The sequence below is a fragment of the Rhamphochromis sp. 'chilingali' genome (assembly GCF_963969265.1).
Source record: "Rhamphochromis sp. 'chilingali' genome assembly, chromosome: 2".
Taxonomy (NCBI): Eukaryota; Metazoa; Chordata; class Actinopteri; order Cichliformes; family Cichlidae; genus Rhamphochromis; species Rhamphochromis sp. 'chilingali'.
In genome coordinates this window covers 20,529,268-20,543,362 of record NC_137930.1, presented here as the reverse complement: position 1 = coordinate 20,543,362, position 14,095 = coordinate 20,529,268, and the positions used below count along the sequence as shown (strand labels likewise).

General features: G+C 39.3%; 1 protein-coding gene across 3 annotated transcripts in view; it reads left to right on the top strand.

Annotated features, from left to right (window-relative positions):
• Positions 1 to 14,095, top strand: part of ctif (CBP80/20-dependent translation initiation factor) — a 61,881-nt gene that overhangs the window by 8,940 nt on the left and 38,846 nt on the right. For 2 of the 3 annotated variants that reach the window (XM_080875446.1, XM_080875444.1), the window contains exons 2-7: positions 3,877 to 4,115; positions 5,365 to 5,436; positions 6,950 to 7,072; positions 8,287 to 8,360; positions 9,909 to 10,013; positions 10,145 to 10,223. In XM_080875446.1, coding sequence (XP_080731572.1) covers positions 3,939 to 4,115; positions 5,365 to 5,436; positions 6,950 to 7,072; positions 8,287 to 8,360; positions 9,909 to 10,013; positions 10,145 to 10,223 — 630 coding nt within the window. In that variant the 5' untranslated portion in view covers positions 3,877 to 3,938. The remainder of the gene's footprint in view (positions 1 to 3,876; positions 4,116 to 5,364; positions 5,437 to 6,949; positions 7,073 to 8,286; positions 8,361 to 9,908; positions 10,014 to 10,144; positions 10,224 to 14,095) is intronic. The other variant, XM_080875445.1, reaches the window with a different exon arrangement.

Genomic DNA, 14,095 nt, shown 5'->3' with positions numbered 1-14,095 from the left:
CCTGACCTTGCAGAGTCAGTTCCTCTGTTTAGTCAAAGCTCTAAGATGGGCTACCAGCCTGCAGAGCATCTTTATTTGTTATTCCTCACATATACACCAAATACAGTAGTATCCTTTTCTTTGTGAAGAGCAGGTCCTTGCTTTAATCTCCTATCCTTTTCCTGCAGCCTATAAGTACAATAATAGTTTGGCTTTTTTTTACTGTTATACGTGATTGTGTTTTATGACTAAACACTTATTTTTCCCTCATGAGAAAAAATTGATTTTTAGTCAATGTAGCCATGAAACAAATCAGAACTGCAGATTTAGAGTGCTGTGTTGCAAAACACTGCTGGGTAGACTCCATTCCACAGATGCCTCACTCCTGTGATATGCAGAACAAGCTTTATATCCTGAAGTTAATGCCATTGAGATGGACCTGGTGATTTACTCATCCCCTACAGAAAGCTCATAAAGGCTGTAATAGCACTGTAGAAATTGTCATAGATAGCAAGGCAAAAAAACCCAGAAGCTATGTGTATTTTGCATCAATCAAAGGGTCAATAATTGCTGGCAGCTGTTTACCCTTAGGCAGTAATCCCACACTACATATCAAGAACAACAGTAGGACAACTGACTGGATTGTAGCCACTATCGATATGCATCTATCAACATACTGTTGCATTCACACTATTATTGATTGCAGCTCTACTTATTCAAACTGTGTTAAAAGTATTATAAGTCAACACTTTTAACTTCAGAGCTCGAGTGAATAAACAGTGCTGTAAAAAAAATTAGTTTTGATTTCTTTTGTAATTTTTATGTTTCAGATTATCAAATTTTAATATTAGACAAAGATAAGTGAAAAAAAATACTAAATGCAATTTTCCAATTATGATTTTTTTTAATCAAGAGAGAGAAGATATCCAAATCTTCCTCGCTTTGTGTGTGCCCTAAACCAGCGGTCCCCAACCTTTTTTGCGCCACAGACCGGTTTATGTCAGACAATTTTTTCACGGACCAGACTTTAAGTTGTCGCGAATAAATACAACAAAATAAAACCAGTACCGGTAACAAAAAAGGAAATGCATTCATAACACAGGGGAAAAGACCCAGGGAAAAAAATGACGATGAAAACTGCTAAAATCTCTGAAAACCATAAATTTCACACCCGAGGTTCAACTCTCGCGGCCCGGTACCAAATGACTCACGGACCGGTACCTGTCCGTGGCCAGTGTGTTGGGGGCCGCTGCCCTAAACCTAATAACTAGTTGCACCACCCTTGACAGCAAGAACTGCAATTGAGTATTTGTAATAACTGGCACTGAGTGTTTCACATCCTCGTGGAGGAATTTTGGTCCACTCTTCTTTGCAGAATAGTTTTAATTCGCTCAAGCATGAATGGCCTGTTTAAGGCCATGCCATTATTAAGCCCAGACTTTGATTAGGCATCTCTTATATAAGTTTATTATATATAAGTTAATTTACCATTAATTTTTAATGTCTGAAGTGAGTTTGCACTGTCCATGGTTCGTATACAGTGGGTCCATGTAAAATAGTGGTTTACACATTCGATTAACACATGACACATGAAAGGTTGCTGGTAGAGCAGTGGGAGACACAAATCCCTTTGGGGTTCCATGAGTAAGGGCGTCTGGCATAAAAATCTGCTAGGTCAGATATGCAGAGATACCCGCTGTGGCAACCAGCAGGGAGTATCCAAAAGTAGCAGGTTGTTACCGGTTTGGCTGAGGACATAGCGAGGGGTACAACTTGGATTGATTGGATTGTCAGATAAATTTGTTGCCTTTTTGGGCTGCATATGAGTATGAAAAGTGTTAGTTTCAGTCTTAAAATACACCAAATACCATGAAGATAACAAATGTCTCTTGAGTCAGCAATGGCAACGAAAAGGGACAGCGCAGGGAAAACTTGTAAACCTCTGTAGAACTTTACTAAAGCCAACAGTGCACCCTTTTATGGTGTGCAAGTTTGCAAACAATCTCATCATAAATGTCACAATATATTTCCAAAGCTGGATTGAACTACTAGAAAAAAAGCCCTCCATTGGTTAAAGCCACAGAATTGTTTGTCCTTCCTTAAAATGGGGTCTCAAGTCCATGTACCAAGCATGACTGCGATAGCTGTGACCCTACATCCTGTTAGGCAGCTTTCTCAGTGATTATGATTGGCAATAATTGCAGCAAGTGACATAAGATCCAGTATCGCTAAAAAATAATTAAGGAAGAACTATGCTTGATTAAAGCAAACTAATTTTACTCAGACATATGGTTTAAAAGTTAAAGGCACCAAAATGGACCCCCTTTTTAAACCCTTTAGTTGTACTGCACTGCTGGCAAGGCAGACACCATTGTTTAACAGGTTCTTGCTTTCCATATGCCCCAGCTCTCTTCCTACACTCATAAAAAGCATCCTGTCAACTTGTGCATAATCCTGCTAACAAACAAAAAGACAAACCAGAAAGCAGTAGTGAAAACAGAGTTACCTCGGCAGAGGTAACAAGTAGTGAATCACTGCATCTATACGGAGATTGGAGAAAATATGAAAGCATGCAAACATATATGTAGATATATGCATGGGTGTGCCAGGGGATGCTTGTACTTGTACATGTGTGCATGCATTCATAAACTTGCAGGTCCCGTGTTGCTGAGCACACACTTGGTTTGAGTGTGCATATTTCTGTAACCTACTAATTGCAAATCACCAGGCTAATCAAAGCCCTGGCATTAATGTATGGTGGATTATATTATTGACACGTATGGATTACAGTGCTGACTGTGAGTCAGATGTATAACATGTTGACCTGCTAGTGTTTGTGGAGATTCAGGTTACTGTCTCTCAACAACAGTTCAGAACCTGAGGTCTGATCTTCTAGTGGAGGATGTTGATGTTATTTGCTGACTGTTCTAAATTTGTTTAGAGTTGTTGTTATGCTAGCTTAATTTAGAAATGATCCTGCCTTTGTTGTACGTCTGTTTGAAAAACATTGCCCTTCATGCAGTGCAGAAATTAGTAAGATCAAATTTGATCTTGGAAAAAGAGATTGCAGAATATGTTTAGGAAATACCACTCCCCATTACTCTGGCATTAGGCAGCACTGTTGCATCATAGCCAAAACAAAGCCTTTAGACTTTATGTAGCTGACTTGTTGGCTGCAAATGCACAGGACTCCCCAGCGAGTCCCAAGGGCTCAGCAGATACCATTCTGCTTGCTCCAGCCATAAATCCTCTTTGCATGGCTGGTGATCAAGCCGTGATGTAAAGGAGCTTAGTAGCAATAGACAGACAGCCAGGAAGCTGCTTCCCTGTTGGCCGGGGGTCAGGTGATCACACAAAAACACTGACAGGAGACAGAGGGAGAGAGACGGCGAGGTAAAGGTGGGAAAACAAACTGACATTGAGAGGTGTGTGAATGGTGACAGCCAACAGGGTTTGTGGAGCAACTTTTCAAAAGTTGGATTGATAAGCTGAGTGCCTGCCTGGGCCTGCTGTAGCTCCACCTGAACACAAGTTTTCTATCTTGTGTGTTGGACAGTTTGTTGGAAGCAGGCAGTGCATGTATGGGTGTTTGCTGACAGCAGGGAGGCTGTGTACCTTCTTCAAATGTCAGGGAGTTGAGGTGGAAAAGGTAAGAAAAATGTGTTTAGCTGTTCCTGAGCTGCAAGCAGTGATTATTTTAGGTAAATCTCCCAGGGATATATTTGATCAAGTGACTCAACAGTTTGTCTGTATTGGGTCGTTGGACTGATGTCCACGCACCTCTTTGACAGTCAGTGTCTCGATATTGAAACATTTCTTATAATGACTATATAATGACTGTCAAAAAGTTGAGCTTCACTTACTCTTGTACATTTCTTAAACTTCCTTTCCCCACAGGTCACTTTCCTTCCTCCCTCCCTCCCCTTCCTCCCCCTCCACCCATCACTGCACCCGTTGCCATGGAGAGCTCTTCGGTGGCGTCTGCGTCGTCCGAGGCTGGGAGCACACGCTCGCAGGAGATAGAAGAGCTGGAGCGCTTTATCGACAGCTATGTGCTGGAGTATCAAGTGCAAGGGCTTCTGGGAGACAAGGCAGATGGAGACTTGGACTTGGACAGTAGCTGCAAGGTACCCCAGGTCAGAGCTATATCACATCAGCAGTACTGTATTTGATTATTCCAGGCCTTGGTGGTGTCTGTGGATTTTTTTTTTTATCTTCCCAAAAAAGACTGGAAGGTTTCTCTCTGTGTCAGCTGCCATTAGTGTTGTAATGAATACTGTGTAAATAGAGAGAAAGTGGAAGGGCATTCGTCAGAGATGTACCACGAAGATAGATTATTGGGTTAGGGTGGTATTTTGAGGTTAATGTCAGAGCGTTCATTGTTATGAAGGTAGCTGTCTTTTTACCTAGTTAGATTACCATGGTAACTAATGCCAAACACATAATATGGCCCGGAGCAGGTTATGTTCTGAGTTTCAGTTCGCAAATGACTGTGTGAGAGCCACATTCTCACAGGCTCTTACATTTTTGGTATGCTCTATGTGCCATATAGATTCTCTGATGAAGATATATGTTTATTCACAGTTTTCTGCAGGATCACTCTCATTTTATTTGTATGAACAGTGATTTGGCATTTAATGATTTAGGTTCTTTATAGATTGGTATCATCTAATACTGTCTCTGATTGGCCGGTTTTGCACTGAAGAAAAGTAAAATAACACATCTAATCTCAGACATTTGAAACAGAAATTTAGAAGTTCAACTTCAAATAGTGACTTGACTGATTCAGGACGGTGATTTAACTACAACATGACATAGAAGCTCAGTAGTCTTGCTCTTATATGCGAACACAACAGAATCTAACCAGTTGGCATCCAGCTGAATAGAGTTCCCCATTGCAAAGAGACACATCTCAGATGATCTCATTGAAAGAGAAAGATCGATTCCAACATGTTGGCAATCCGTCTGCATTTATGAATTAGATATATTCAATTAGTCAATTATTTGCAGGCCTTGCTTTCCACCAGGGTGACCTGTGCATGTGCCATTTGATCAACCAATGTACGGCCAATCACTGGACAACCACAGATTATTGGTTAATTAGTAGCTGTCCCTATTTTTATTGTAGTGTGACAGAACCATAATGCAAAGAAAGCATGGCAGTGTTGAACTTACATTGTAGTTCACCTTTAGCTGCTTCAGCTGCCTTGACCTAGTTTATTGGCAGCTACACAAACTATACACCAGGCTTTAAGATTTGGTCAGAAACATAATTTTGAGTCCGTTTTAAAAGCAGAACTTCAAAGTAAATTTGAATATGCTTTAATAAGACTTTAAATATGCCGTAATTGTTAACCTACCTACTTTGTTTTCTCTCTTCTTCAGTGGACAGATGACTGCAATGATAAGAAAGATGGTAGCTGGACATCATCACAAGGACGAGGCACATCTAAGCCAGTGAGTGTTTGTCTGTTCACAGCTCTATCTTTGCTAAATAGAGGTGGGGATCACCAGATACCCTGTGATATGAAATTATCACAATATATGACTCACAATACAATATTATTGCAATTTTTAACATTTTGCAAGATGCTGACCGTTGCAATAACATATAGTGGGACTTGTCATGTTTTGTCCACCGCAAATGACATTACACTTTGTCAACATCTGTTTTATCCAGTAAGATGAGATAAGTTGCCTCACTTCAATTTTTTTTGTTTGCTGGAAAATGAGCATATCGACACTGTCGCTAGCATGTGCTATAACTGTTGCTATAAGATGGAATCAGTTTGCTAACAGTCTGATATGAGTGATTGAATGGGGTCAAGTTGGCAATTACATGCAATCTGTTTCTGATAATATAACAATCAACAGTGATAAATTGTGAAAAATCACATATCTGTTTCTGTTTACCTAGACAGAAATTCACATTTACCTATTACAGTTGTATTCAGCAACCAGCTGGTAACCAGTTGAGTTGAGTATCCTTAAGTTGTGCTCATTGACAATGACTTATTCAGACTGATGGCAACACATCTGTCTGCATTTGAAAAAACCAGATTATTTGCAGACCTTTGACAGTCTCTCTAAGTCTGATTGCTCTCAGTCCAAGTCAGACTGCAACTGCTTGCAGACAGGTAGCCTCCTATCAGTCAATTGCCTTTATGCTTACCATTATGCTGAACATAATGTAATGCTGCTGTTGTGTTAATATAAAGATGTTAAATCACTAACAACCAAAATAATTTGGATGCCTAAAACAATAATACAAAAGCTTTAGTCATTGTAACACATCTCCTAGGCAAGGTCAGATGTATACCGTTGCACATAGTAGTTGCTGATCTGAAAATAGTCCTAATTTTACCCAGTGCACCCTTTCAGTCTGCTCGAGCTGCATATTGACTTACTCTCTGGTCACTGGATCACCACAATGATTAAATCACATGTTTTCCTTCTCTCTGTTCTGTACATGCTCGTCCGTTTTCTGGGCTCTGTCAGCTCTTCAGTGTATGATTGAAAGAGCTCTGTAACACCAACCTTTAGTCATTCATCTACACTTTCTACATTGAACGCATGTTCATAGTGACTGTCATGGGACACTATGACGCTAGAGCCAGTAATTAAAAAAATACTAAGTGAGTTACCAGCTAGTTAGTCTGTTAAATCTGAGTCTGTGTGTGTCGCTCTGGTGCGTTCTCACAATGCAGATTTTGGTGATTTTTTTATTGTTTTATTGTTGCTCTCCAGAGTTGACTTTTTAGCAGCATGGATTAGAATGATCTAACAAAATAAAGCAGGGTAGCTGAGGTCAATCTTTTTCCATTTTCCATGTTCAGCAGGTTTTGACATTGACTATCTAGAGCAATGGTCTAATATATATACACACACAAAGCATGAGCAAAAAGGAGGAAAAATGGAAAACCAAAAACAAAGACCATAATTTCTTTCGTTAACTCTCTCAACTCCACAGGATGAATGGGAACACAGCAGTAATGGCAGCACAGGTTCCAGGCCCAGTTCAGGGTCCAGACCTGGATCTGGCTCACGATCTGGCAGCAGGGGGCACAACAACCAGTACAAAGGTTCTGCCAAGGTACAGAAACACATGGGTTTGTCTGCTTTTGAGTTGGATTAACTTTCTGAAAGTGCCTCACTAACATGACTTTAATCAAGATGAAAGTAAATGGAAAAAAACCCTGATACCATGGTCATTTGTGCGTTCAAGCTGTCAGAACAGATTTAGATGCTTCAATGCTCCAATTTATCCTCTTTAAGGAATTTCTCCTCCTGAGAAGCCAGGTTTGTTCTCATTTGTCAGCTGGTCCAGCAAAATGAAGGCACATTAGTTACATTAGTTACTTACAGAGCAGACACCACCTTCAGTGAGTTGTATGCCTACAAAACATTAGACCAGGAACACGGGGAGCTTTGAACAGAGATCACTGCATTACACAGTACATGATAATGTAATGCCCATGACCATTTGTTTCTCTGCCACAGCAGTTAATTTTTCAGTTCCATCATGGTAAAGACTGAAAAGGTCCTGAGCCAAATTATGAAACCTTGTAGAGAGATAGAGCGTTAAAAAAGCAGGGGCAAAGGAAGAGCCAGTAAAGCTTTGGTTTACCTCAGCAGAGGAAAAGTTTGGAGGCTTCCTCATGTCCTGTTGGTTAATGTTAACATAAAATCCAGATAGGCTTAGTTTGTGCCACAGGACAAAGTCGTTTAATGAAAACACGTTAACATACATGGATTCCTTTCTTTTCTTTTCTTTTCTTTTTTTTACTGATTTCAAATCATTCACTCATTCAAATCACTGATTTCATGTTTCCACAGTTTCTGATTAAAACTTTCACATAGTTCTGGCATATTGATATACAGTCACAGCTGTTGGTCATGTTAGCCACATTAGCTGCTCAAAATCCTGAGAGAAACAATTTCCCTTTTGTTAGGGATATAACAGTAGTCAACTGGGTCTCGGTTTCAACAGCAGAATGCTTCAGAATTTTAGGCTCTAAACACTGCTAACAATGAGGGAATGTAAAGCAGGAAGCTGCTCATTCTCTACACAAGGCCTTGCTTGTTGAGGATTTTGCTTCTGGTTATGGTTGGTTATGGAGTTAAGTCACAGAAACGTCTAGGCTACAAATGAAGTCTTTCTAGAATACCTTTGGAGGAACAAATGATTTGGAGGATGCTTGTGAAAGGTTACATACAAGTTGAGTAATGTGGACATGGGATTGGTGAGAAGTATTTTGTAGTCATGCTGAAAATATTTTTTCTTCTTTTTCCTTGTGTGTTATCTAGAATGGCAACAGAGAGGGATCCTTTGACATCCTGGGGACAGACATATGGGCTGCTAACACAATGGACTCACATGGGTAGGTACCTTTCTGTTTCACACACCTGTCTGCTGGATATAGCTTTTGGATGGTCATGTGACAGACAGTAGACAGCACAGTCTCGTAGCAATTGTTTGTTCCTCTCTTTGGTACATTTTGTAATTTTGTTTGGTTACTCTTTTCACTTCTTTAAGATTTCCTCTCCACTTGTGGTCAGCGGTTGCAGTTTAGCACTTGAGCTCCATTAGTGTCCTGTTTTTAACCTGTTTTATCTTTGTAGTCCAAGACAGTAGTTTCAACATTCAGCTTGACCTTTAGCAAATCTGTTCAGCTGTCGTTCCAAACTAAGTATCTCTTCACTCAACCTTAATCACGAGGGAGAAAAAAACACATTTAAACTACATCTGAGCTACCGGAGGCTCGACTGTTTAGCCCCAGTGCTCTAAATCCTGTTACTCTTTATAAATGACGTCTCTGCGTGAATCAGCTTCTGTGTGTCCAAGAGGTTTTTCAAACAAGAGCTAGTCGTGAGACTTAAGAGCAGAGGGGGGAAAGTCAAAACGTTAGAGAAAGGAAATGAGCGAAACATAAATCAGTTAAAAGTGGAGGCAGGACTGGTTGCCATGGTAACATCTGCACAGCAGCGACTTCCGTCCACGCTGGCACAACGGAGCATGCAGTGAGTGATGCAGCCAGCATGGTGGGATGATGTAAGCAGTTTTTTCCTCACGCAGGTGGAGACGTGTTACAGGGTTAAATGTTTTACTAAAACACACTGATTCATTCAAGTGCGTGTGTGTGTGTGTGTGTGTGTGTGTGTGTGTGTGTGTGTGTGTGTGTGTGTGTGTGTGTGTGTGTGTGTGTGTGTGAAATATGGAAACATAGTGTATTATATATTGTATATCAGATGATATAATAAGAAAAACTAAGGGTCTCATTAGCAATGGTACCCTGCAAGTAGATTATAAATTATACAGTATAAAACATGCAGAAATGTGTAAATCATTTTATACACATATAGAGCCAGAGATATAGATGCATAAACAATTCACATATTTATACATCTGCATTCACACACCAGGCATTAAAAAATTACATACATTACGGTAATCAATGACAACCTGAAATATTAAGAAAAGCAAGCCATTCATTATATAAAATCTCATGTCCCCCCCCCAAGGGAACTGGTTCTTGAACACCAGTTGCTTTCGTAAGTAGAAGCTTGTGAAGTTTTATCTGGATTTAGTGAAAGTATAATTAAAGCCTTTTGAAAAGCCAAAAATAATTTGAAGGATAACTTTAAAGGATGGTGATGTAACAAGAAATCAAGAAATATCACAATGTCTCTCTATATCTTCAAAATAAAAAGGCAAATAAATCATTTCTAAGGGATTTGATTAAAAAGAAAATGTCCCACATCATTTTTAAAATGAGTTTTTGCAACTTTGTAGCAGTTTTCATGCAAGTGATCCAAATAAAGTCCAGATTATCCCACACAAGACCTGCTAAAGATCTGCATTTCCCCTCATATGCACTTATGCAGAGACTCTCCATGACTCTAACTGTTACTTTGTCTCCTCCTTGTAGAGGTGCAGGCTGGGACGTGCAGCCAGAGAAGCTGGATTTTAGCCATTTTCACAGAAAACACTTCAGAGGAACGCCAAAGCATCTGCCACACATTGACAGAGAAGGGTAAACTATACATTTATTTATGTTCAGTTATTTTGTCTCACTGGTGGAACTCAGAACAGTTTTGATTGCTCTATACCACCTTAATTTATAGCATCATACAACCTCCTGATCTCACCCTTTCTCTCTTACAGGATAATCAAAAACAAGTTTGAAGAAGATGATGGTATAGACATGAACGACATAGAAAGGTTCCTACCCCATCTTCGCTCGGTAAGTCTCTGATTTTTTTCTTGTGTGAAACTAAGCCATCCCAGTTTAGTACTGCAGTGAACAGGTGTGAGAAAGCCATTCACAGGTCACAACTTTAAGAAGCTTTAGCAATACTGTGTGATTTGCTGTTAGAGAGTGACCCCTGGTGGTTAGGTGAAGGAATAACGTGCACCAAATGGAGTTCAGAGTCAAGAGTGCTGGAGTCTGGTTTTTGATTAAATTACTATTAAACATAATTACAGGAATGATCTTTCTTGTACTAAAGGAGCAATTTGTATTGTTAATTTCTTTTTTTTTTTAAAGAAAAAAAAGGAACTTAAGGGTGCAAGATGAGTCTGTGTTATATGTATTTTCTGAGACTTGTTGATTGAAAATAAAAACTTTAGTGACATCCGCTGGTCAGATGCAGGAGTGAGCTGTAACTGTGAATAATGATGTTATATGTCCCTCTAGTGGGCAAATGTTTGCATAACATATATGCATAGATGCCCAAATGATTCACACAGAAGAGATGTGGGTTGTTGGTTTCTGAGGCAGTCGCTGTTTTAGTCAGCGTCTGATTATCTCTAACAGACTCGTGCAAAACTTAATGAGTAGGTTCACATTTTCTCCAAGTGTGTCTCAAAACAATACTTGTACCGTGATAGAAGTTATAATACTTTCTCATTTCAGTCCACAAAATACAAAAATGTATGCCTCAGTATTTCTGTGTACGTGCATTCTTTAGTTTAGTTGAAGTCCCCATGCAGTGTTTTCTCGCTTTGTAATAAGACAAAAAGGCAAATGTTGTACAAACTATACTGTCAGGTCAGTGTACAAACAACAACATAAGTTGACCCAGAGTCTTCAAGCAACTTAAAGAAGTCCAGACACTTTTCTTTCCAAGCTCCTTAGACTACCATGACCTGGATGGCTGAGAACCTTCACAGACATATTGACCCAGAGTGTTTTCCAGATCACCAAGAACCCAATAATTTGAAAAACAAGAATGAAAAGAATGAAAATATAAATAAAATCTATGAGTGTTCAAAAGAGTCAAATAAAAGAGCAATAGAAAACATTCAGGGTGAGCTGTAATAAAGCATATAATAGAGCAGAAAAAGAGCGTCCTCTAGAGATTTAAGAAATTGCCAGAACCTCCGTGACACAGAGGAAAAATGCGGAGATAAAAGATTTTTTTAAAAGAACTTCTTCAATATATTACAGATATATTGTGGACTTTAAAAACAAATAGTAAAATTTTAAAATCTATTTGAAATATCACAGATAGTGATGTGCTATTTTCATTGTACTGGTTAAACATTGATCAGCTGCATTTTAAATCATCTGCAACACAGAGAGAGAGAGAGAGACAGAGGTTTGAGGTAAAGTTGCAGCAGTCCAGCTGAAATCCTTTAGCTGCTAAACTGGCTTTAACTTAGTGATTGGTTCTCAGTTGGTAAAAGCTTCGTTTAACAGCATCCTTGATTTGATCGTTAAAACTCAAATAACTCTCCATATAAACACCATGATTTTCAACTGCAGTTTGGAAGATAAGTATCTTATCTTGATGTTTGTGGAGCGTGGGATGCCAAATCAAATAATAAGTAAAGTGAAGTCATTTTGTTGAAGTGTTTGTTTTTTTTTGCCTGCATAACAGTGATAGTGAATTTTGTATCTATGAACAATAGAGCAAGAGAGGTAGCGTGTACAATTTAAGTAAAAAAGGACCTAAAACGGATCCTTGAGGGATGCCGCAGTTAATGGAAGTTAGGAATGGCGAGCAGTTTGGACTCTAAAGGTGCCATCAAATAAGGAAATCCAGTTTAAAAATATTTAGTTTAGATCATTGTCTAAATGCAGTAAAGTCCAGAAGAGCCAAAATCAGCAGATAAAATGATATCATTATAAACTCTTAACAGGGCAAAATCTGCATCTTTCTTAAATTAGACTGAAATCTCTTAAACATATTAAAAGTATTCAAGTATGAAAAACTATGAAAAAACTTGAGAAAGGCAACTTTTTCTAAAATCTTGACAGGGAAAGTAACCTTATATATATTATAGGGTTATTCTGAGTTCCTGAACTATTGAGGAGGTTTAGCATCTTCTCTAAATGGGATCTAAGTGCCTCTTACTTACATTACTTGCAGTCTAAAGGGCAACAGCCGTGTTTCTGAACGTGACGTGTCTCACATCAACAGAGTAAAAGTCATTTTGCAGCTGGAATGCTTCTCTGTATAAGGTATTGAGCATTGTGTTTTCCAACATGATTTGTGATTCATTGAGGTGACGAGAGTTCACATTAGGTCACTCCTGTCACCTTCCTCTCTTCCTCCCCTGCTTTCTGAGCCAAAATATCCTCCATCTTTCATGGTGTTTAAGCTACAGTGTCTTCCTCTTTCCTTCCCCTCTTGGCCTTTGAGCTGAGCTGCGCCGCTCACGCAGCTTGGGCTAAGATGGATCTAGGTGAGCGATCGAGATGGCTTCCTCACTGTATCATTTCTGAGCCAAGATTGTCGTTTCCGTTCATTCAGTAAGGGCCAAAAGATAGATGGGGTCATCAGCGTTTCTGTGCTGCGATCGGGATCAGAGACGCAGAGCTGGGAATTGAGTGCCACATTTTCTGTTTTGTTTTCCCTGACATTTCTCAGCTGTTTCTGGCAATTCTCATCTTCTCCCAGTTACTCTTTCACGTTCCGATTGTGTGAATATCGAGCCCTGGCAAGCTGATCGCAAAACCATGCCCTGTGGGGTCATGCAGCTATAAAGCAAGGCCACTGATGCCCAGTTGTTTGTCATACTAACAAGGCCATTCACTGACACTCTCTTTGGTCTTGAATAGCCCTCAAGATAACAGGAAGGGTACTTAAGTCTTCCACAAGAGACCACAGTGTAAAATAAAACAAAATCAATGTAAACCTTGGTTGGAATGATAAGCACAGGGGTTTGTGTTTGAAAGTATGTACATCTTTTTGTGGCTCGTTAGATGACTAGAATTTTTGTAGTTAACTGATAACCAGCATTATTACATTAAATTACAAACTGCATACCCCACTGCGCATGGTTTTGTTACTAATAGAAAGGGAGTCGTGTTTCTTCAGTATTGTCATCGCTTTTATTGTCATGAATCTCTATTAAATAAATATATATTCTCAGCATCCTGGCTCTGTATTTATGTTTGCAGGGATCTCTCTTTTCTGCTGGTAACTTGCTGCACTTAAGCAGTGATCCTTGGTCGTAGACATGGACAGCTGAATATCCCATAGACTAGTAGTTATTCCGGTTGTACAGTACTTTTCCACTGGAAGCCTCCCTGATGAGCACGTGCATGTTGTTGCAGACAAGTCTTCCTGGTCACAATAAACTGGCAGACATGCAGACATCCTCATGGGGTATCTTGTTCACCTTCTGAGGAAAAAAGCATTTAAGCTTATGCCTTGACATGCTCACAAATAATGAAACTCTAAAAAAACATCTGTATTAGATGCCCATTCTCCTTTACGTAATATTTAGTCATCAGGGGATTTTTATTTATTTCTTTTGTCTTTGAATAGTTTCATTTTGTGCCGTTATATACGTATTTTTTCCAACATAAACATTTTTGCACCCATGGCCTTGCAGCCTGCTGACAAACCAATTTCTGACAATTCAGATTTTCATTCTAAAAACTATAATTGGCAGCATATACATTTAAAAGCTTTTCTTCAATGCAAAATTTTATTCTCATAATAAAATCTTTTAAACTTCACACTTTCTGTACACCAATCTTTACCTGATATAAGCTTCTTTTCTACTTCTACTTACTCAGTTTTGCTCGACTTGACTTGGTTTTCCGTTTGGCAGTAGTATGGGCTACCAGGTACTTTTTCAGTACCTACTTGGGTGGGGTTC